Source organism: Catharus ustulatus, chromosome 6 (genome assembly GCF_009819885.2).
Source record: "Catharus ustulatus isolate bCatUst1 chromosome 6, bCatUst1.pri.v2, whole genome shotgun sequence".
Classification (NCBI taxonomy): domain Eukaryota; kingdom Metazoa; phylum Chordata; class Aves; order Passeriformes; family Turdidae; genus Catharus; species Catharus ustulatus.
Genome location: NC_046226.1, coordinates 40,659,316 through 40,682,965, shown reverse-complemented (window position 1 = coordinate 40,682,965; position 23,650 = coordinate 40,659,316). Strand labels below are relative to the sequence as shown.

Sequence of the window (23,650 nt, the reverse complement as noted above, 5' to 3'; positions counted from 1 at the left end):
ACTGACTAAAGTCACATTATGATTGCCTTTTCTTCTTTCACTTTTTTCTCTTCCTCAAGAAGAAAATCATGTTCAATTATTAATGACCACTGGCACACACAAACAAAAAGAATACAGGTTGTCACTTCATCCTTCTTAGATAAAACCTCCTCAGTAAATTAAACTGAAAGAAAAGAGTCATTGTTATCTGCAAATAAAGAGCAAGCATCCCTTATCAATTTAGATCAGCCCTGATCAGCACTGATTTATATCCACTGCACATCTTTCTTCCCTTAACTCAGAAATGCATAAAATCCAGTAAAAAGAGCAGAGGTGCCACCATTTAGTTCAATTATCTTCATTCTTTCCACATTGGCCTGTGCAATACTCTCAGCTTCAAACTTCAGATATTTTAAATACATGAAGTAGAAAACTGTATCTTAGTATTTAAATTTTTATCAACTCAAAGCTATTTTTCTATCCAAGCCCATTTAATGCTTCCTTTTGGTTTAACAGACCAAAAACTGCCCAGAGTAATTGAAAGGAGTATTTTAATAGAGTTGCTTATGATTAATTGATCTTGAGTTTGGATTCTCCACCAGCCTCAGCACCACCTTAAAGCAACTCTAGGGATCCTTCAAAATTAAAATCTGATCTCTTCTTTCTGAAGCTACACTCAGTACTATAAGAATAATGTGTAGAGACACTGGTATTTGGTTTTATATGTTTGATGACATTTTGCCCTTTTCCACCTCTGTTCTACTTTATAACACATGCTCCTAATTCAGAGTGAGAAACAGGTTATCATATTTATTAAAAGAATTGTAGGTTCTACAAAATGCAATATTTAAAACACTCTAGGAATCAAATATAGTCCAAATGTGATGTATTCATAACATGAACACAGTATGAATCCATTTAACAAGATTCTATTTCCCTGAGGAGAACTCTGAAATTATTGGTTCCTAAACTGCCAGGTTTATCTTCCATCAAAATACCCTAAAATATAAAAATTTGACTACCACCCCAGTAATACACAAAGAAGCACACAAATACTATGAAGCATTCATGTATTGCAAAAATAAAGAAAGCCTAGGACAAGGATGAAGGCATACACAGCTTCACAGTCTCCACCCAAGAAAATGACACATTACAAAGGCTGGAATTTTAAGTTCTGCTATTCCTAAAAGCCTTGTATCATCTTTATGCAATGGGGACAATCTTTAGCAGCCATATCACAATCCTATTAGAAAGTAAAACTTTTAGGAAAAACTACTGGTTTTAGGAAACAACATTATGTAATACTTTGATTTGTTTATTAATTCCCTCTCAAGTTTCCCTTAAGTAACTACAAAAATTGTAGTAAAGATTTCAAGTTTTGCTGTGACACCTACTATATGTGTAGTAAGTGTCCTTGAAAGGGCTCTTCCAGGTCTACTGGATATAGAATAGTAAAACATGAACCTATAAAAAGCTCAGATTTATTACTATTTTGCATTAATGGAATCTAGACTGCTTCTAAAATGAACCCAGATCTGCTCACGCAATATTGTTTATAATCATGTACAGACTACGGTAACTCTCCAAGCTCACTCTACTGCAACATTCATGAGCATAATTTCTAAAGCTCTGACAATAAAAAACATCTTTAATTCCATCTATCTTCTTCATCATTAATATACATCTGTGCCTCTTTCTAGCCCACAAGAAAGGGTTTTACAAAGCATCATATTGGCTAAACTACTTCTCATCTAAGGCTTTTTAAATACTCCATAAAAACTATGTGGTACCTGATGTTATTTCAAGTAATCAGAAGTGCACCACAAAAGTACTCAGTTCCTAAAGGAATTTTTTTTTTTATTTCAAGCCATTTTCAAAAAGATGTGACTGTTCCAGCTTGCACTCTTGCAAAGGTTCATCTTAGAAAATAAGCATCAAAAAATGTGCTCACCTAAAATCCTTGCAAAAGTATGAACTACTCTTAATGAATATGGATAATAAATTAAAAATATTTAAAAAATCATAAATTCATAAGAACATAATATATTTTTTAAAATAAAACACAAAAATGGTTGGAGTGGGTGGGAAATAAACCAGAATAACCCAAACAAGTACCTATCCCTGCCCTAAAACCCTAATTCTACTCCTGACACATCTTATGTGAAAAGAAGTAAGCAGGACAAAATTACAAAATCAGGTATTATTTAAGTATCACAGAGCAAAAAAGGGTTAAAGCAAGATTTTCTAAAGCCTTTTCACAGATATGATCTTTGTCAAGTTTTGAATGGTTGGTTTTGCTTGCACGTAAGGTATGTTTCACAAGGCACATTGTTTTTGTTGTCGTCTTTGGGAATGAGGAGCTGCTACATAAACTGGCAGCAAAGGAGGGAAGATCACTTCTTGTCATTGTATGTTGACATTCATAGAGAGATGGATGGAAACAAGCACAGTCCAGCTCCTGTTTTCAACCATCCCAGGGGACTGACACTTTTATCAAATGATAAGGAAGTCAGAGGAGTCAGGAACCCATTCTACTGGGAAAGGCCAGGCAATTGAAATGTACTGAAATTCATGTTACCATTTTAACTTACAATTAACGATGAAATACCAATTTTCTCTAACTTCAAAATGGAAATTAAGAAAAAACTTACACTTTTAATAAACTACTAATTCTTGTAACCATACCTGCCTCCTGCCCCTTCCTGCCTGCCCTAACTAGCTATTATTAATAGTACAACTATTCATTATGGTAATTTTCTAACATTCACAAAACTTCTTTGATCACTAAGGTAAATTCTATTAACCTGGAGCTTTTTACCATGCAAAAGTTTTATCTAATAGTGCCAGAGCATTTTAACTACTATAGTTAACTAATATAATTAATGAGATGTTTGTTTATTGTTCCAATTTTACAGGTAGGCACTCTCATTTCTCGTATAAACATCTCCTGAAGTAACTTCAGGTTCTTATTTGGAATATTCCTAATTTCAGGCATTATCTTAGCCCTGTTGCATACCATAATATATTCTATGTTTTAACCACAAAACATGCACTGTTTTGTACTCTAGATATAAAATCTTAGTGGAAATGGGCAGCAAAACCAAGTTTTTACTTCAGGTCCTTGATGAGCCGTACTGATGCAGAGAATGTTGTATCTGCTCCGATTTAACTACCACTATCAGTAATTAGAGTTTTCAGTACAAAACAAAAAAATTCTAGCAATTAAATCAGATTCAAATAATAGTTCAACCTTTCTGTCATTGATCAGTAAAGCCTGAAATAAATTTCGTCTTTAAGATGCAAGCTGGAGCAAAAGTAATCTTTTCCATCTAATTGGATTTCTGAAGTTAAGAGGTATTTTGTTTCTATAATGTATGCTCACACCAGCAGTGATCTCTTACAGGACACAGATACTCAATCCATGGACTGCTGGTTAATGCCTCATTTTAAACAAGCACACTGCTACAAAACTATAAATGGGACAGTTTTAAAGCTAACAGTTATTTTCAACACAGCTTATTCTATTTGGCAAACAAAGAAATGGATACTGAAATTCTGTACCACTTTATGATATAATACTTAAATACTTAAACACAGGTAGACCAGGATATATCCAAAGCCCATCTGTGATGTTTCTATGTAAACAGTACTATGCATTTGGCACAGTAAAAATAATGGAAATATTAAAAACAAAACAAAACAAAATTCAGTACTTCCCCAATCTCAGACTGCTTCCAGCAAAAAAGTTATATCTGATGATCTTCCAGCCTCAAGCTGGCTCTTTCCTGGAGAGCACTGACTACTGAACCCGGACGTGTGTGGCTGTTCAACTGCTATTTAAAGTCATTTAGGCTTTCTCATGCTGGAATTTCAGACTCTCCTGTGGTTATGATATACAAACACTCTGAAGAAAGATCTCAGAAAAATATACGAAAAAGCTAAACAGAGTCCAGTCAACACAGTTTTTCATCTAATTCCAGCATCCTGACACCATTAATGGAATCACAGAGAAGGAATGTTGAAATACAGTAGCATGTTTAGAGTAGATATAAACTGATGTTTTTATTTTCATAAATAATGGGAAATTATCAACAGTATAAGCCATTACTGAAAACTTCTCCACCAAAAATGTAATATTTATCTGAAGATAGATAATGTTAGTGAAATATATAAAGGAATTTAGAAAAATCATCACTGCCTAAAATACTGTTTTGCCTCTACTTAGCATCTTGTGTCTCTACTGCCTCCTTCTTGAGAGGCAAACAGTACCCTGCCACCACTAAAATCATGTACTCTCTTCTAGTCACTGTGTAATTTGAATTGGTTATATTTCAATGACTGCAATTGTAAAAAACGAGATGATCCTACTGTTTTACAAGTATTTCTACAAGTTTAGCAGCAAGGCAAGGAAGAAAACTTAGATAAAAGAATTTGTATAATGCAGCAATCTACTGCAGATCATCTTCAGCAAGTCAGCATTTATCTTCTACAAGCTGTACAAATGTTTTCAGCAATTTTAAAATGAGCTCTTCCAATTACTGCATGCAGAAGTATAAAGAACTAGATGTTCGAATTTGTATGAATGTCATAATAATTGCACTTGTTTGAAGTTGGCATTGAGGGGTGAATCACCTACAGAACTCAGTTACTGTGACAGTAACACTTCCACACCATTAAATGCTCTTAGGTAATGATTACATTAGACCACAACTGAATATACATTATTTATTTAAAGGTTTTGCAATATATTTTCAGCTACTTATAGCATAGATTAAAACACTTGTATATACTTCTAAATGTGAAATATAATTTTGCAATAACTCCCACAAACAACTCTTACAATTTAAATTCTGGTATTTTGTATTTCGAACATTTTCTGAACAGTTTTAATTACTTGGAGATCCTACCTGAGAGATTCTGCCATGCGCCTTAAGTCTTCATTTTGCTGCTTTAACCGTTCAAGTTTGGCAAGGATCTTGGACAGTTCCCGACTGGAGTGATCTGGGTGCTCACTGTCTCGTACCAGGTGCCCACCAATATAAAAGAGTAAAGTTCCCCAAGCAAAGAGGATGAGCATAATCCAACGCCAGGAACCAGTCCATGGCCGCATTTTCAGAAGTTCAATTCACTCCAGAGCTGCCTCCACTCACAAAATAGCAAACATTTTCTTAGCTTATACAAAGGTGGACAATTCCAGTTCCTCTCCTTCAACACATTGTACCACAGAAAAATTCTCTTCAGTATGTGTCTTACTGCAACTCCTTAAAAGAAGATTCTTATAAGGCTGTACATAGAAAACATTAATATTGCATCATTCTTCATTTATAGTCTGTGGGAAAAAATAAAAATAAGTCTGAAATTATAATTCTGATATGTAAAAATACAGTGGACTGCAATTGAGCTAAATGTATTGTCATTAACATTCAAGAACGACAATAGACAATGTTATTACTTTCTGTCACAGAGACAAAGGAAAAAGCTTTTAACTTTCCACAGAACATTATGCCGAATTCACAAATGAATGATACAGAATATGCAATTAATCCTTCTGGCTTTGAAACAGCTAGAAGAAAAGAAGAAATGCTGCTTTTTGTAAGAGAAATATTTACCATTTCATGTGTCATTTCAGACATTAAAATAGCTTAAAAGTCACTCTGTGATAAGCTTAACATTCTCCTTTACTATCAACAAATAGCTTTTATTTAATTACAAATACATCTTCATTTTTTTCACTTTTATTAACTTTCTTCTCTATTTTTTACCATGACTGCCACTCTAAAAAATGTGTTGTTGCCGTTTCAACAATATAGTCTGCTATTTGCAAGTATTTAAAAATCAGACATGATTTTAGAAACACTTCTCTGCTGTTTCAAAACTATCAAACCCATTTTGACAAGTTATTATTAAAACTCATAAAAATAAGTAAAAAATGGTCAAAAGGTAATACCTTCTCTCACAAAAAAAACACCATGCCATTTTAAAAAATGCAAAATCGCTTCAACTCATTTTCTACTTGGCAAAATATCATTCAATTAGGGAAAAATGTGATCATCTATCTAGATCAAATTTTAACTGACAGCATGTCCAGAGTCTTCTTAAAGTACTCCTCCCCTCTCTTCCTCAGCAATGTAAAATTTCCACCTATTTTAAAGGGCACATATATGCCACTCTGATTCCATTTTCAAAGTTTTCAAATCCATTTTTTGATTTGTCAAATCTTTAAATCTGCTGTATTTCCTCTGAGATACCATCCACATCTACCTTCTCCCAAATTATTCTTTTCTGTTTGATCCTTCTTTCACCTGAACTTCTTTTTAATTTCATTTAGGTATTTTATTCTGTTACAACTCATTTAAAGTCTAGAGTAAATTCTTCCCAAATTGCAGTAACTTCCAAACTCACCCAGTTATGGAAATATGCCCAGAGCACACACTTCTAGATACAACAACTCTAACCTTGAAAATGCTTAGTGTTTTCAACAGCACTGAAAATGCTGAAAATTTTCTCTAGTTATTTTGAGAAGATGGGTAGTTTGTATATGTTTGAAAGAGGCAAAAAAATCCACTTATGACTAGTAAGATGGGACACAATTGTTTATAGAATACTTTAAAAGCAAAATATTGTATTGACTTTTTTTTTCCAAACTGTTTTTCATACAATATGAGTTTAAGCAAACTTACAAATCAGGTATCTTCTTTATCAGAGGCAGCGTTGGTCTGCCTCAAACAACAGTGTTATTAGATCAGACAATCAAAAATCCAAAATTGATAAGACAAGTCATCAGGAACAGAGGGTATTCTTCCAACATTTCTAAAGAAGTTAAAGAAAGCAATTGTTTAATTATTAACAGAGCTGTGCAGCCTCTTACAACAACTTTGTAGCAAAGGAATGGAAAATTAAGAAAGTAAACTGAATTATTTCTAAGGGCTACAGCAGAGAACCCTGCAATTACAGGCCAGGAAAAAAACGCATTTGTGTCAGCCAAACTGGCAGAAAAAATAAAACGAAATAAATCCGCAGACATAAGGATGAAAGTAATCAAAGTTAAAAAGTACTGACATTACTTTTAGAAAAACAAATTGTGCCCTATACATTTATTAAAGTTCTTTTGAAGATGTAAATAAACACAAAGGCAAGACAGAACCAGTTCTAATGGTTACATAACTGATTTAGTCAATATGGATTTTCAAATGGTGTTCAACAAGGTCCCCAAAATGTTCCAAAAAACCTAAGCTGAATGGAAGAAGAAAGATCGTCACACAGCCTTCAATGCCCACCCCATTGGAAGAGAAGAAATGTACAGTAAGACTAGGCAATGGGTTTAAGTGGAAAGAGTGAGCAGGGACCTCTCTGCACCCATGGCAGACTTCATACAGTTTGGCATATTTGTGTTTGGAAAACAAGGTGAAACATGAGGTAAAAAATTCTGATAGCAATGAACTGAAGGTCATAAAGATTTTTAATGAGGAAAAAAATTTAAAATGGGATAAAAATCAGTTCATCAGTGTAGAGATGACTTTGAGGCCTATTAGGAATGGGCTTTAGCTGTGATTGGTAATTCTATGAAGTATCTGTTCAGCATTGGGCTAAACACAACAAAGTCCTCACATGTTTTATCAAATTTCTATAAATCTCTGAAGATGTCATTGTTCTTCTCATAAGTTAGGTCACAGTAAAGTTAGATATAAAATACAGATGCCAAACCAGCTGAAGTAATAGGAAGAACATTCTGAAAAAAATAAAAAAAAAAAACCCTGGATCTCAAATGTGGTGTATCTAATTATACAGGAGTTCCAACAACACTTAACTATCAATTTTGTACTGTCATGTGGCTTTCACATTAATTCTTTTATTTTATACTGTTCTGGGAGTGCAAAATGTCAATGTATTTGACATTTTGTCAAAGTATTTGACATTCCAGGGATGAGACATCCAGTATCCCTGAATGCCCCATCTCTGAAGAGTTCAACACCTGGCTGGATGGGACTTTGAGCAACCTGATCTAGTGAGTGGCATCCTTGCCCATGGCAGGGGAGTTGGCTTCCAACCAAACCATTCTATCATTCTGTGATTCATTATTTCAAAGTTCATACAAAAGCTTTAGATAAATCAAATTAAAGGAAAAATCATCACATTTTAAAAACTGTTGAATTTTTATAGCTTGTCTCACGTTTCTGAAAGATTTCCACATGCAGACGTATGCCACAGCTATCTGCCTGACAGAAAGTCAAGATGTAATGTCAATATTTATACTTTTTTTAATTTTCTGCAGCTGTTTATGAGGTTTCATACTGTAAACTAAGTTCAAGACTGCCAAGACTGAAAGTATGAGCCTTGAGTTGGGAAAAAAAAAAACCACAGCAGCATCCCACAAATGCAGCAATTCAAACCTGTCATGGATCATAACATTGTTATTAACACCATCTGACACTGAATGTCTAAATAAGAGTCCACCAAATCTAAAAGGTGGGGCAGAGCAGTACCAATAAATAGATTTTATTAAGCAGGAGACAGAAAATTATCTAAATAGCAGTCATTAGTGTTATTATAATTTATGTTATAATTATATAGTGAAGGTCCTTTATCTAAGAATATTATGTTGCTTTCATTTTACCAGAGAAAGCCAATAATTTTAATTTAGTAGTTAGTTATCCCCTGAGATTTACCATGATTTCTTGTCTTACATTTGATTAGATTTACCCATACCCTTGCATTTGCCAGGGCGTAAGCACATCAAAACATAGGATATTGGCAATTAACTAATTTTTTTCCCTTCAATTTTAGATTAGTTCTTGTTTCCTTTCTAAGGGATCCTGAGAATGGTTGAATACATTCTTGCATGCATTCTTGTTACTCTTTTAAAAAACCTCTCTTTCAAAAGGTTTACCCTGGATATACGGAATGAAAATTAATGTATTCCTCTATTCTCCCCAGAAGCTCTAGAGCAATCTTTCAAGCTAATTTTCTTAACAAATTTCATCACTACACACAGTTAAGAGGGTTTTTCAACCTGATCCCCCAGATAAATCATCTTCCATTTCTAAGAGCCCAGCTACTAACCACAGAAATCCCAGTCACAGGTGCAAGGCACGCATGGAAAGGCAAAGCTCAGTACAAGAAGTAGCTTACACCACTATAGTAAATCCAAGCCAGTTTAATTCCAGTATCAATGTGGGACTGCAGATGCCACAGTGAAATTGGTAACCTTCAGTCATTCCTGAACGTATGCTTGGAAAGACACAACTTTTAGCTGCCATGAAATAAAGCAAGTTGGTATGACATTAACAGTGCAAAACCTTCCACACACAAATTTAAAAGGTCCCCTGGATCCCTAAAAAGATGAAGAGACTGCAGATATCTATAAAATTTTCTCAACATCATGAGAAATAAACAGCACATTGATGTTAATTAAAATGAATGCTTTTTGTTTTTAAATGTAGAAGTTTCCTATCACTCCTTACAAACTGATTTGTTACTTCAGCTATTAAAGACATCAAACCAGTATCAGGAAAAAGTTTTGCAGAATAAGAATGAAGTAACATTAAAAGCAAATGCTAAGTTGAAAGTATCATGTACAGTAAGCTATTTTTCAGGTTTAATTTAATCTTGTAGGTCTATTATAAAAAATAACTGCAAAATGTGCAGCATTATCTAATGAAATAAAATAAGTCTGGTAAGTAGTGGCTACCATAAATCATTGAGAATACATAATGTTCAATGGATCAGTTGAATGAAAAATAACACTGTGAGAAAGGAACTCAAGTTAAAATATATTTATTGTAAGTGCATAGCGCAAAAAATGTGGTTAATGTCACAAACTTATTTAGAGCCCATGAAGAGGAGACAGAATATTTACCTAAAAATAAGGGTCTGCTTCAAGCCTTACTTGGGAAATCAAATTGTGCATACTACACACGTAAACCACAGTTGATTGCAAGAACGTGAAAATGTTTGGTCACCAAATTAACAGGAAAAATTTGGTTAAAAAACATTGCTTCAATGGAATGGAATGCACTGAATGACTAAGTGAAGATGAGTAAATGAAAAACTAAAGAGACTTGATTAAAATAAGTGAAAAAAGAGACTGAAGCGTAGTACCAATATCTTAATCAGAAATAATGTGCATCCACATCGAAGCTATTTTTTGCTATACCAAAAATGATTAATCAAAACCAAAAAAAAAGTACTGCCTTTCTGCATCTTGCTCCCATAAAACCTTCAAGCTATTTTAAAACTTTAAAAGGTACTTCAGAATTAGAAAATTGAATAGCCCAATATTATATAGTTTCAAATGGAAGGACACCTTCTATGACTTAAATAAAGTTCCTTTTAATGTACTATTTCAAATAGTAAATTAAATGACACAGCGTGTATTTTCTCCTCGTGTGTTTTTGCTTCCTACAGAATTACGGCCCCAGAATAGCATTATGATTTTTCTTGGCAACGCACAGTTTCAAGATATTTTAGATTGAATACAAAGCAAACTAAGCAAGTCTACTTTTGGCTCAACCACCTACTGGCCTAGATTCCGCAAAAAAAAGTGTACCTTATGTAAGCTTGAAAGGAAAAAGGTACTCATGAAGTAAAACACACACATCACTACAGCTAACATATACAGCACTATATTTAAGGCATGTACATCACCTAAAATTGTACAATGTATGAAACATGAAATTCAATCCACTCCAAGAGAAATCACAATTACTTACCACTAAATGTGAAACTCAAAAAGCATGTTACACCAGACATACAACTTAGACTGAATTCTCACAACATTGTTAGTTTCCCTTAAAAATAAACTTAAATTAGTCTTTTTAAGATTTTGTATTTTTAGAATTTCACTAACAAAAATCACCTTCTTAGTAAAGCATTCTACTCTAAGTAATGTTAGCCTGCTGTGCTCTCATAAAAATGAAAATTAAAACCAACTTTCTGATTCCAGTTCCTATTTAAGAATAATGTGATGGCACAGCCTCTGACAAAGGATTAGAGCCTAAGGAAATAATCCTTTTAGGATATTAAAATAAAACTAAGGATCAAAGGACAAAAGTAACAAGTAAATCCTTCTGTAGTGTTTGATAAAAATAAGCAAACCTTACAAATATTATTCACGGTGTATGTAATGCATTCTTTATGAAGACTTGCACAGTAATTGGACCAGAATTCTGCTGTAACACAAGGCATTGCTGTGTTACATGCAGAATATTTGCTTTTCTCTCTTGGACCTGTCTATAGTGATGTATCCCAAAACAGGATTTCTCTTTTTCATGGTCACATTGCTCTGGCAGTCAGCAACCATTTTACAAGGACATAATACATTCAAACCTTTTTGCATCTCTCTCTCTTCAAATTTATAAGCTCCTATCATATATCCAGAAATTCCTATTTTTCATCGTTTTAACTTTATTATTACACTTTATCCCATTCTACCACTCCAGTATCCCAAGTAAAAAAACTCCTGTACATTTTTCTGACCCCACAATTACCCTTCTCTATTTTATGACCTATATTTCATTATAAACTATAATATTTTTGTGACATTGTCACTACTGAAAACAGCCAAGAAGAATAACACATGTAATCCACTGCACTAATAGGGTCTCTCCTCCAGGCTGATATTCTTCCTTGCAGCACAAGTCCCTGTCACTTCATCCCTTCAGCTACTTCTTTTCCAACAAACGATTCTATTTTTCATCCACAATTTCTCTCACTCAATATAGAACTTTCTGTGCGCCAAGAAAGCTAAAAGGGATACATACATATTATTTCCCCAACTGTTTTTCAGTGGAAAATTGACCTCCTTGCAACAGTTAGTAAGTAAATCCAGAAAAATACAGATCAACAAATCTTTGATGACAAATATACGTTGTGGTTGAAATTTATCTATTTTCCCTTTTTTATCTACCTCTACTTAACCGTCATTTCTTTGAAATTTGTCCCAATTTCTTTGAAATTTGTCCCCACACTACCCTGATCACGTCAGGACTGGTAACTATTTCTAATTCTACCATCCACATACATCAATCCCAAGAGACCTCTTCCCATTTAGTTGCAAACATTTTTAGAATCGTGACTGGAAACAATTTGGAAAGCATTTCATTCATCTATAACTTTTTAATTACCTTTATTAACATACAAATGATATCTATTGTTTTCTTCAACCAGAGAACAGAAACCCATTCACAGAGCACGTATTAATGTTTGTGTTCTAAAAGTATCCAAAATGAAGTTCATTTAGTTTCCTATTCAAGTTCACTGTTTTAGTTATATTTTTTCTCCCCATAAAAACTATCCACTTTTGCTTTTTTTGGAGCAAGGACATAAAATTTGTAGTATTCCATATATATACTTAATTTTTGTAGAAATTTACTTTTTTTTGCTTAACTTCTGTTCACGTGTATCAGAGGCCATAAGTAGGCATAATCATTAGACTTGCTCACTATTTACTTGTACATCCACAACTCCTCCTTTACTACTGTTTCTTTCTGTAGAAGTCTAATTTTATAAGTGAACAAATTGCTCTGAGCAATTTGGGTGATATTCTCTTCGTATAGTCCCTTATCATGAGTATAACGGACATGAGTAAATACAGCCTATGCATCTGATACAATCTGCAGATTATTCTCAAATTAAACATTTGAGAAGGAAGAGATGATACTGAGGGACTTCCTTAACTGTGTGAAAGCTACAGGTTCACATATTTGGTTAGAAAACAAAATCTTAACCAACCAGCTTTGGAGAAAGACACAATGTGATTTATCCTTCCTGAAATTTCACTGAAGAGGTTCTGTCACTGAATGTAGAAGCTTGATGATTTTTCAGACTTACAGAGATTATGAAGAAGGTAAAGCACTAAATTTAATTGAGGAATTAAAACCTCGAGTCTAAAAGCAAGATCAGCTTGAGTAGAGTCATCTGAAGATTCATTTGGAAGCTTTGGCAGAATACATATTGATACAAGCAAATACAAACAAAACATTCAAAGCAGGGCAATGTAGGGGAAGATTCTGGTATTATTTCGGATCTTACAGCGTGTATTTCATGTAAAATGCTCAGGTGAGCAGCACAGAAAGTATTTTCAATTTAACTGAATAGCATTTTATACCTGTAAACAACTTCACAAAAATTTGAAATTAAAAGACCTTCAGAATGGAAGGAAGAGGAATAAATAGACCAAATGACCAATTAGTAATCTTGTGCCAAATTTATTTTTGTTTTAGGAAGTCAATATTTACCAATGCAACCAAAATAAATCAACAGGATGAGCACAGGTAGAATACAAATGGAGAGATGATCAACAGCTCGAGTTGCTGCATTTGTAACCAAAGTAGCATCAATAAATTCCCCAAAATGACTGATAATCAGTGAAAACACAACAGAAATCACCAAACCAAGGTGGCTACTGCTTTTTTCAAGCCCTTAAAGTGGTGTGTAGCAGAAAAACTGAAGCTGAGAGAATAATAAGTGCAATTTCCCCCATAAGTCTAAGTGCAATCATGTAGGAAAGTACTTAAGGAATGTATGCAATTATTTCCTATAAGCCTCCTCCTCCATCAGCGATCCCTAACTACCACAAATACCTGAGCTGTTATCAAGAATAATAATCTTTGAAGGATGAACAAGGTCTTAGTTCTTTCAACCCAGAAGAATTTCAACTATTGCTTTCTATTTTATTATATTCCTTTACATGATCTCCTTGTTGTTCAAAATGGTACAAATTACCCAGGTAATTTCTGGATTTTTATCCTCTGCAAGTCTAAATATCCACCATTAAGAAAAAAAACAAAAGCAAAACAAAAATTAAGCCTAACCAATGAAAACAAAAAAACCACAAAACCAAAACCCACATACTTAGGAAGTTTCATATCAATCAATCAGATGTTAACTAAATTATTCCCCAAAAAAAAAAAAAAAAAAAAAGAGTGGTTATAATAGATGCAAATGTTTCATGCAAAATTTTTGAAAAAGTAGGAAGCAGAAAACATTGATTCAAAACATCTAGAAAAATAAAACTGCAGGACAATTACTAGTTATTTATTTTTCATTATCAAAAAGCCAGTTCATTATTAAAAGTTCCCATGATAGCTTATTTTATACATCATGTTACACTGGATTAAATCCCTTGTATTTAGTACATCACACAGTCACACTGGTGTAACTGCAGCAAAAACTGTCAGTGGAGTCTCCACCCCGAAGGCTGGACAAAGACCCAAGCAAGAAATGCACTCCAATCAACCCTACTTTGATCACTAGTGTTGGACTAGATGACCCCCAAAGAAACTTTCCAAAAGCCAGCTATGATGTGATTCCATGAAATAAAAGAACTTTTACAGCTTTTGGTGTGCAAAAAATATTATTCTAAAAGGCTTAACATGCAAACGTACAATGTATTTTGGTGGTCACATAAACAGCAGTACATTTTAAAAAATCCTAACTTTGTAACACATCCAAAGAATGGCTTACCCTCTCTGTGACAGCAGGAAGTAAACACAACTGCATCATGGAGGTTGGAGGTTAACATGTAATCCCACTATGCCAGCAGTCAGTGAAATTTGTGACTGTTTGAAAGAAAAAAAAGAAAGTCCCTTTAATTTCAAATTCTGTAAGAACAGTTTCCTTTTGATTTACTCTTTATCACAACAGTGAGAAAGAATCTAATGTTTTCTTTTAAAACAACACATTTTCTACTTGTTACTTAGCTAATAGTGGATTATCCACAAAGATCAATCACTCAATCAGAATATTTTTAACCACCGTCTTTCATTATAACTAGATTAGATACAATATGATCTAGCAACTAAAGAATTAAATCAAAGAATATTTTAGGCTCTGTATTGATTTAATGAGTAAATTTTACAAGTCAGTCTCACCAGGCCCCAATTTCCCTTGTTAATATTTGCCAACTTCAAAATTATGTTTGAAGTTGATTCATTAATATTTACAGATACCATCAAATTTGCAGTTGAAAGATGTTATACATGTTGAATGAAAGATATAAATCTGCATAATCAATTAAAGCAGTTCAGCTATTTAGCAGTTTTGTCAAATAATTGTTTCCCCATCTCGAAGCATTACTCCCTGTTCAAAATACCAGGCAAAACTTTGAAATGGAAAAAAAAAAATAAAAATAAAATCCAAGATAGAATATTTAACCTTAAATTTAGTAAAATTAATAGAAGAGTATTCATATATTCTTTTATATTTTTATCATGTATGTATTTTTATAATTTATAATAATTGTGAATATGTCAAGAAAACCTTGGAAAGAATTTTCTTTCCATCAAAATTATAAAAGTCACTAGAATAATCACTAGAGAAATCACAGATATGGAGATTTGGAGAAAACAAAATACAAGCAAGTTGAACAGCTCTTTAAAAGTATTCCATAGCAAAAGAATACAACTTCCAAAATTTCAAGAAAATTTCTGGTGTCTTCCAAAGAAACATAAGCTGTCTTCATGCAGTTCAAGGCTTAAAGGCACTGAATTCACTGTGAGCAGGCAGAAGCAACAGTGCACCCAGAGTGATGATGTGAGCAGAGAAAACTTGTAAAAACGTTTTCCTTTTACTTCTTTCTTCCCTATTCACTGAGTTTGCAATACTTAGTGTTAATCATCCTAACTGTTATTCTAATAGAACTTGGCACTTTTTCAATTAAAAAAAATTTGGTTTCCCTTGAGGAGCTGATTACACGGAGAATGTCTAAGGTGAACCACATAAAATTTATGGCCAACCCAGGGTCCTATGACCCTGTAGTTACTAAATTTCCATTAAAAGAAAAAAAACCCAAAGCACACACACAATAACAAAACACACAATGGAGTGAAGTACTAGTCCTACTTCAACTACACAGCTTCTGGTCAGAGATAAAAAACAAACAATCAAAACACCAGTTAAGGTACCTTTAGTCTCAGAAACCAAATGCTCCTCAAAATGATGCTATATGAACGCCTAAAGGTTCAGTTATAACAACAGCAATGGCTCAAAGAAGTCCATGTCCATAGCACTTGGGGACTTTTAAGCTAAAGCTATACATAGAACATTAATCTTGAAAGAGTTCATCAGGAGTTAATAATCTAATCAGAAGTAATTATGTACTCTTCCAAATTAGACAAAAGAATCAACAGTACATCAACAGTAACAAAGTTTTGAAATAAAAAGCACTCCTTCATGTTAGATACAGTAATAACTATGTGCTCATAATTCTTGTAATACATTACATTTGAAAGCTTTAAAAAAGATACATTAATTTCTCCCTTTTTTTAAATTGGTGCTATTTTGAGGGCATTGTACCTTGAAAAAAAAAGAGCTTCATATTTGTCAAATATATACCAGATTTTCTGTCAGAAAGACAAAAACTTATTGGTGATACTTCTTTTAGAAAGATAAAAGAGTCAACTGCAGAAACAATGCAGTCCTCCAAGGAAATTATATATCATTTTAATTAGCAATGGATAAAGCAGTCTTTACTTTTACAGTCCTTTTTAACTACTAAGATAATACATTAACCAGAAACACAGTGAAGTGAGAAGTTACCTTCATTTAATCTGAACTAATGAAATGTCTTTGTAGGATGAAAATTACCTCAGAAAATGAACAGGACAATCACATGATAGTAAAGGCTTATTTTTTCTTGTTTACTTACTGTATTGACTCCATACAACCCTATTCTAATATAACCACAGTTGATGAACAACAAAAATTCAAATCTCTAACATCAAGCATGATCTTCCTCCACAGTAGTAAATCAATAATCTACTGATAATCCTTGAAGAAGCTTCATTCCAAAAGAAAAAATAAGATAATATTTTGGAAGTAATGAAATAAAAGAACAGACTATGGAAGTTAGAAGGACATAACTTATGTGTTATCAAAAGAAAGAATTTGTGACACTGTGTTTCTTACACTCACAAATAAATATATAACAAAATCTGGGGATTAGGAATTCCATCTGGATAAATTTGGCTCTGAGGTAGGAGAAAATAGCTCCTAAACATGTAACTGCAAAATAGATAAAGGAAACAGCCACTGAAAACAGATGATTTCATTAAGTAACAGTTTCCCAATTGCTCATTCCTGTTTAATTGAACCAAAAACACCCTCAAAAATATACAGCAGTTGAATCAAGAAGCTGAACAGAATACGGCTTTCTGCCCTGTTAGTCATTTGAGAGTTAACAAACAGAAATGGTGCATCCCTTTCTTAACAGAACTTAACAGAACATTTGCCTCCTGTTTCAGTGCTCATCTGTAACCAAACTACAGCTGCCTCTTCTTGGGGAAAATGCAGCTCCCTATCAGTAGAATAATCTGGATACCTTGGGAAAGGAATAGAGGAGGAAAAAAACCAATGGACAACCTTAAGGTAATATTAGACCTTTTTACTCTTGTTTCTGCTGAAGCGCTCAACTAAACTTTCTTTGCTTTTCCACTTGCTTCCCTGTGTCATTCCTTAATGGCTGCAAACATCAGAAGCAAGATCAGAGGTAAGATCTTTTCTCTTTTGGCTGGCATCAAAGCAACATGCAAAAATCTAATAACCAGGAAACTTAACATCATTCTGTTCACAACTCAGCTGGATGTTTAGAAATCAAGATGAAAAACAGGCAGATGAGAGAGCTGCTGAGTTTGTAATAGTTATGCAAAAATGCATGACACTTGGCAGCCATAAGAAAACTGAAGTGATATTTGCAACCAGGAGAGCATAGTGAAGGCTATACGGTATTCAGATGCTGGGGGAGAAAAAATAGTAAGAGTCACAAAACTGAGTTAAAATACTTTCTTCTTACTTATGGCAGGCTTGGATTCTGAGTGATTCAACAGAAATGCCAGAATACAATTTTGGTTGGGTCACATAAGGGAATGAATGACAAATGGGATCATTAACTAAATAATCTGACTTGCTTTGTATCACCATTTTCTAGTTCAAATTGAACCATGTTTTATGCATTAATTTTATCATCAGACAAATTTTACTGGGGATTGCAAACAGTAATATTGCCATATGATAAGAAAGTATCCGCCTTAATTTTATTTCCACTGTGCCAAAATATGCAAATCCTAGCCTGTAAAAATCTCTCTTGCCAGTTTTGTTTTACTTGGGATACAGAACTTAACACACATAAAAAGCACCAAAGAAAGGTACCTACTGAGCTAACTCAAGCATGGGAAGCTATTTACTTGCATTAGCATATAGGTTCATGCTGTCTAATTTGCACTGGCCTACAGCTTTTGTAGAGCTCCATGTCACCAAAGCTGATTGCTTTCTGCATGTGATCCTCACCATCACCATGGTTCAAGTGTACCACTGATCTAAGACCTCTTCATTTATTTAAAAGTGAAGGAAATGAAAACTCAAAGCACTTTTTACAATAGTAAGGCTATGAATAAAACAGAGCTGTGAAGTTGCAAGTCAAAACTTCACATACTGCTGCCAATGCCTTTTCTTCTCAAAATTGGTATGACACATTATTAAGGAAAAATGACAGGTGAGTTTAAAACTTACTGACTTTAAAACACCTTTGAAAGTATTAGCTTCTTGCTTAGTTCCTTTTATGTCCTTTTAAACTTAACACTAAATTTACACTGTTAATCAGAATTCCCATTTTTAACAACTATCACTAATGCATAAATTTGCTGTCAAACCATGGCGAGTGTTAGTAACTATCAGCTTTAACAAGTGAGCTATTTTCTTTTATATGTAAGATGGGATTTTTTGTGTCTGTGTGCCCAGATATACACAACTTTTTCTACAGCAACTAAAGCAAGCTTGATGTTTTTTACCAAGGAATACTTTATTTTATAAGCTAATCATTCTAAAAATAAGATTTTAAATTCATTTTCCATATAAAGTCTGTAATTATTAAAGCAATATGAATACTTTAGAGTAACAAAAGACTTACAAGTGAAATTTGCATATATTCTCAAAGGTAATTCTAGTGAAATCCCATTCAAGTATTTCATACTGGTTATAAGTAACAAAATGAAGGATTTTAAATCTCCATTTGAATCAATTTGGAAGTTAAGCACTTGCAGGAAAAACTTAAAATCATGTTATTCTTACTGTTTCCTAAGCTCACCTACATAGCCACACAGCCATTTACTTCACAGAATAATCGTGTATAAACTCATTATTTGTGAGAAAAGCAGTATTTTCCTTTGTGGTGAAAACATTATAATAAGCACGTGACTATTGCAGCCAGTGGCTCCTATGCTTAGCTGTTCTCCACTATTATCTCACAATTCTTTAACTTGCAAGTTAGGCTTTTTCCACCTACTCTTTTACAACAGGTATTATGTTCTATACCTACTTTCAGTGTAGGCTTTTTCTAGCCCTTCAGCTTCCTTCATTTCTGAATAGCTCAAGCTAATTTTAGCAACAACAACAAGAAAAAAAAAATCAAGGATGCCCATTATTCCCCATACTGGAATTCAAAAGAGCTCTCCATGGTTCTGAGCTACCTCCTGCCACAGTCACACACACTTCAAACTCTTTTTTTACTCAAGAGTCTGGCTAAAGCCCAAACACAGACGCTTGGCTTTTGGTTTATAAATCTTTGTATTCTTTTTAAAGCAAGCAACTCTGCTTTAGCAAATTGAGTCTCAGAACAGAATCTCCTAACAATTTAAAGGAGAGTTTGGATGGCATTAGAGTTGTTCCACAAGGAAGAGGGGGCATAAAGGATCTACATCTCTAGCCTTTAAGTTACTCAAAAAATCAAAAAGCAACAATGAAACAAGAAAATTAGTCTGCCACTCAACTCAAAATCTGCAAATGAAGATTGTAACAAATGGCAGCAGAAGATTAGAGGGCAGGGGCTACCCCAACATGCTGCACTATATACACAGTTATCTGCGTTGAGGTAGGTGAGGAACTTCAGAAGTGAAACACCGGATTTTGAAGTTGGTTTTGCTAAAATCAAAATATTCTAGACAAACAAGTAGACTCATACAATCATAAAAATTTTTGGGTTCGAAAAGATCTCTCAGATGATGCAGTCCAACCATTAATCCAGCATTGCCAAGTCCACCACCAAACCATGTCCCAAAGTGCCGTGTCTACACCGAAGTACATCGAACACATTTTTTAAAGTAAACCAAACAGAGTGACGAAGCTTAATTGGAATATACTAAATTGACAGCCTACAGAAGTTTTGAGAAGCCAATTCTTACATGCATAAAAGCTATATCAAATATTTTTAAAGCACAATGAAATTGAGGCTTGACATAGATTCCATAGTGCAAATTATGTTTGAACTGATTATTACAGATCATTAAATACAAGACCACAGCAGGAAAGTTAAATTGAATAAATGCATTAGTAGTTACTAGAAGGAACTTAAATTGATGCCTATATTGAAATCTTTATTCACAAAGAAGATGACAGAAGAATTTTTGCAGCTAGGAAACTACAATACTCATCAGAAACAACAGGAACATCAATTAACAGCAGATACTGGGAAATAAAAAATATTGTTTTTGTGAGGGATGTCATGCCTCAGAAGGTGACGAAGTTTTATAAACTCAATTAGCATGGAATTAGGGAGACTTGGTTGATGTAGAATATTAGGATTCTCAGAAGGTACTACTAGATTGTGAAATTCACTGTAATTAAATGTTTGAGTCTAAAGAATTCGATATGTTAAAGAAAACAGACTTAGATATTCTTTCTACAAAAATCCATCCATGGATGCTATACTGCATCTGTCTTAGAACAACCCAAGTCCTGGAAGCTCAGAAAGTTAGCTAGAAGGCTCATGGCTGCTTGCTTCCACTTCTACAGACAACTGCTACTGACATTTGAGCAGGACAGCGAGCCATTTCAGACAAAAGTTCAGATCACAATAATTTTAAAACTGACTTTTTCTGACTGGATCTTATGTAGTCATGGTCATTGCTGAAAATCTATTCAGTAAGTGAAGGAAGAAAAGTGAAGAAAATTGTAACAAAATACAGTAAATAAACAGTGCCATGGAACTCAGCACATTCTTATAGAGCTTTGATGCTGTTCTTAAGAGTCCTCAAGATACCTAATATAATAAACTTGAACTTATGAAGCACCAGAGTTAGGGAGAGTATTTTTACTGCAAGAATTTCAGAAGCAATTATTTGGGAGTTAGCTGAAATGGTATAGTGCATGTGTATGCATTTGGAAGTAGGCAGCAAGAGTTGAATTCTGCAGATATACAACAAACCCATAATGCTGGAGAATTTAGGGAAAACTTTTTCAAAACTAAGCCTTACCATGTAAATGTTAATACAGATTAAATATACAATAGAGAAAATAAATTTCACTTTTAAGAACACTTTCTCTCACACTCTTCTTTTTAGGAAAAGCAGCGGTAAACTATAGAAAGAAAGAAGTCACAATGTGTGACCAGTTATGTCAAAACAGAGAAAGATGAGATAACATAAGCATTTCTACAAAAGAAATGTTATGAAAGATGCTTGGATGGTAAACTAAAACACGACACAAAACTTTTTTACTTGTAGTTTATCAAACAATCAGTATTGGAGCTTAGAGGAAACAAACCTATTACATTCTGTCTTTAACTCTGTTCTAATCAGAACATTTCTCATAACAAATTGATTTAAAAACCACAATAATAAGTTTTTTAAATGCAGTAATGACTATGCTCCTCTACAAACTAACAGAGTATTATTAGGATAAACACTGTTAAAGGTTCCAAAAAGAAGTCTATTAGGTAAACAAGATCAAAGAAATTTTGTAATTGTATGTGATTTTTACATCCTCATGAAATCTGTGCATGTGAACACTTTGTGTTCATGCTTTAATTTAGGAACCTCACCATTTCATTCTGTAAACTGAATCAGTATTAACTACTTAAAACACAGGCAGACTGCACTTGTCAGAACAGCGTAATAAATAAAAGTGCTCACAGGGTGTCACGTGCTGCTGCTGGTATAATTCAGTCCTTCTGTATTCAAAGGACTTACTGTTCCTGCTTTGCACCCCTAACGTAGATCCTGATCCTGCAACCAGCATTCACAGGAGCATCCATACACATCCAAAGTGTCAGCTGCAATCAATACAGGAGAATTCTAAGAAACAATCAGAACCCCATACTGCCCATGTGTCTTCACACATTTTCATTTTTCTGAAAACTAGTCTGCATTATTTCTAATCTTCTCAGAATTATATCCAATCGTCAATTTGGAGCAAAACTATTCATTTTTCCTTTTTAAATTTATATGCATTTCTGCAACTGATGTCAGATAAATTAACTATTTACTAAATACGCTTACTGGTGGGGAAAAGCCCATGGAATACCAACACTACATTCTCAGCACAATAGTGCCTGACCCATTTTCTAACTACATTATATAGAAGAAAAGAATTAGACTGCCAAAACATCAAAACCCAGAGGCTTCATTTAAAATATACATAATCATAAAGCATTACATTTCAAGTCAGTCAGAGGGGAAAAAAAGGTACATTTAGATAATATTAAAACTTGTTTTCAAAGTTCAGGGAACACTCTATGTTTTAAATTCTAAAAACTCTTTATGTTTGCTATTCAGATATCCCAGAAGTGTAGTATATGGGGAAACATGAACTGAAAATTGGACAAATAACATTGATAAAGTGGTAACTGATTTTCTCCCTACACTCCATCCATCACTACACAATACTACCAACATAAGCGCTGGAATTCTTTCTTCAGAACAGATTCCTTATGCTTGATTGAACTTTTCAGATATACCAGCTCTCCAGTAGCTCTTGTCAGCTGCATATACATATGCTTTCATAGAGACTGAATCAAATAGACACCAAAATCCTGACTGCATTTTACAATCTGTAAACAATCGTAAATTTTAAATCTGCAAAAATCAATCTGCATTTTACAGATTTAAAATCTGCATGAAATACCTGTATTTTACAGTCTTAAAATCTGCATGAAATACCTGTATTTTACAGTCTTCTTTTTCTCAGCCTCTATAAATTACAAACACTGGCTTGTTTGCAAAGACACGAGAATCAAAATATCATTACAGTATCTCAGATGCAATTCTAATTCTGTCTCCTCTGCTCACCGTTAATTAAAATTTGACATAAGCCTAAATAATCTTGGACAACATACATTTGCTGTTTTCAGATTTTTCATAAAGGCACCAACTTGAAATATAATACTAACAAGAACACATTGGTGTCAGTTTTTGAGATGCTGAGCAATAATAATAATAACAGCACCTGAAAATCGAAAATGTTATGATAACTGGTTTCTCTGAGAAACAGTTTTATGGTCTGTTCAGCCACCTTTTCAGATGTTGACTAACTCCCCATAAACAATTTCAAAACTGTTAGAAGCTGACAATATATTCATTTGGAGTAAAATCTTAGCCTTTTCCTTTATAAAGTCAAATAGCTTGTATGGCAGAAGGAATGTTCACGTTGAATTTCTTTCAGAAGTTGTGCAATACCTTTAGGATAACATTTCTCCTTTTTAAGTTCAGAACAAAACAAAGTGATAAATTCCTTCAATAAATTATAACACCAAGGTTAAACAAGAATGCTGTGCTTTTTATTTCCACCTAGATCAGCACCCCTTATTAGTGCTGTCATTGCTATCTTGCCTCTCACTATCAAAATGTTTGTTCAACACAAGTGAATGATAAGTTTTTTGTTATGGTTAGAATAATTCTTTAGCAAT

The 23,650-nt window shown here is 33.7% G+C and overlaps 1 protein-coding gene across 4 annotated transcripts in view; it reads right to left on the bottom strand.

The window, feature by feature from the left end:
- FUT8 (fucosyltransferase 8) overlaps positions 1-23,650 on the bottom strand; it is a 100,365-nt gene that overhangs the window by 43,695 nt on the left and 33,020 nt on the right. For 3 of the 4 annotated variants that reach the window (XM_033062236.2, XM_033062239.2, XM_033062238.2), the window contains 3 exons: positions 14,443-14,537; positions 6,660-6,789; positions 4,887-5,308 (listed from right to left, as the gene is read on the bottom strand). In XM_033062236.2, coding sequence (XP_032918127.1) covers positions 4,887-5,089 — 203 coding nt within the window. In that variant the 5' untranslated portion in view covers positions 5,090-5,308; positions 6,660-6,789; positions 14,443-14,537. The remainder of the gene's footprint in view (positions 1-4,886; positions 5,309-6,659; positions 6,790-14,442; positions 14,538-23,650) is intronic. The other variant, XM_033062237.2, reaches the window with a different exon arrangement.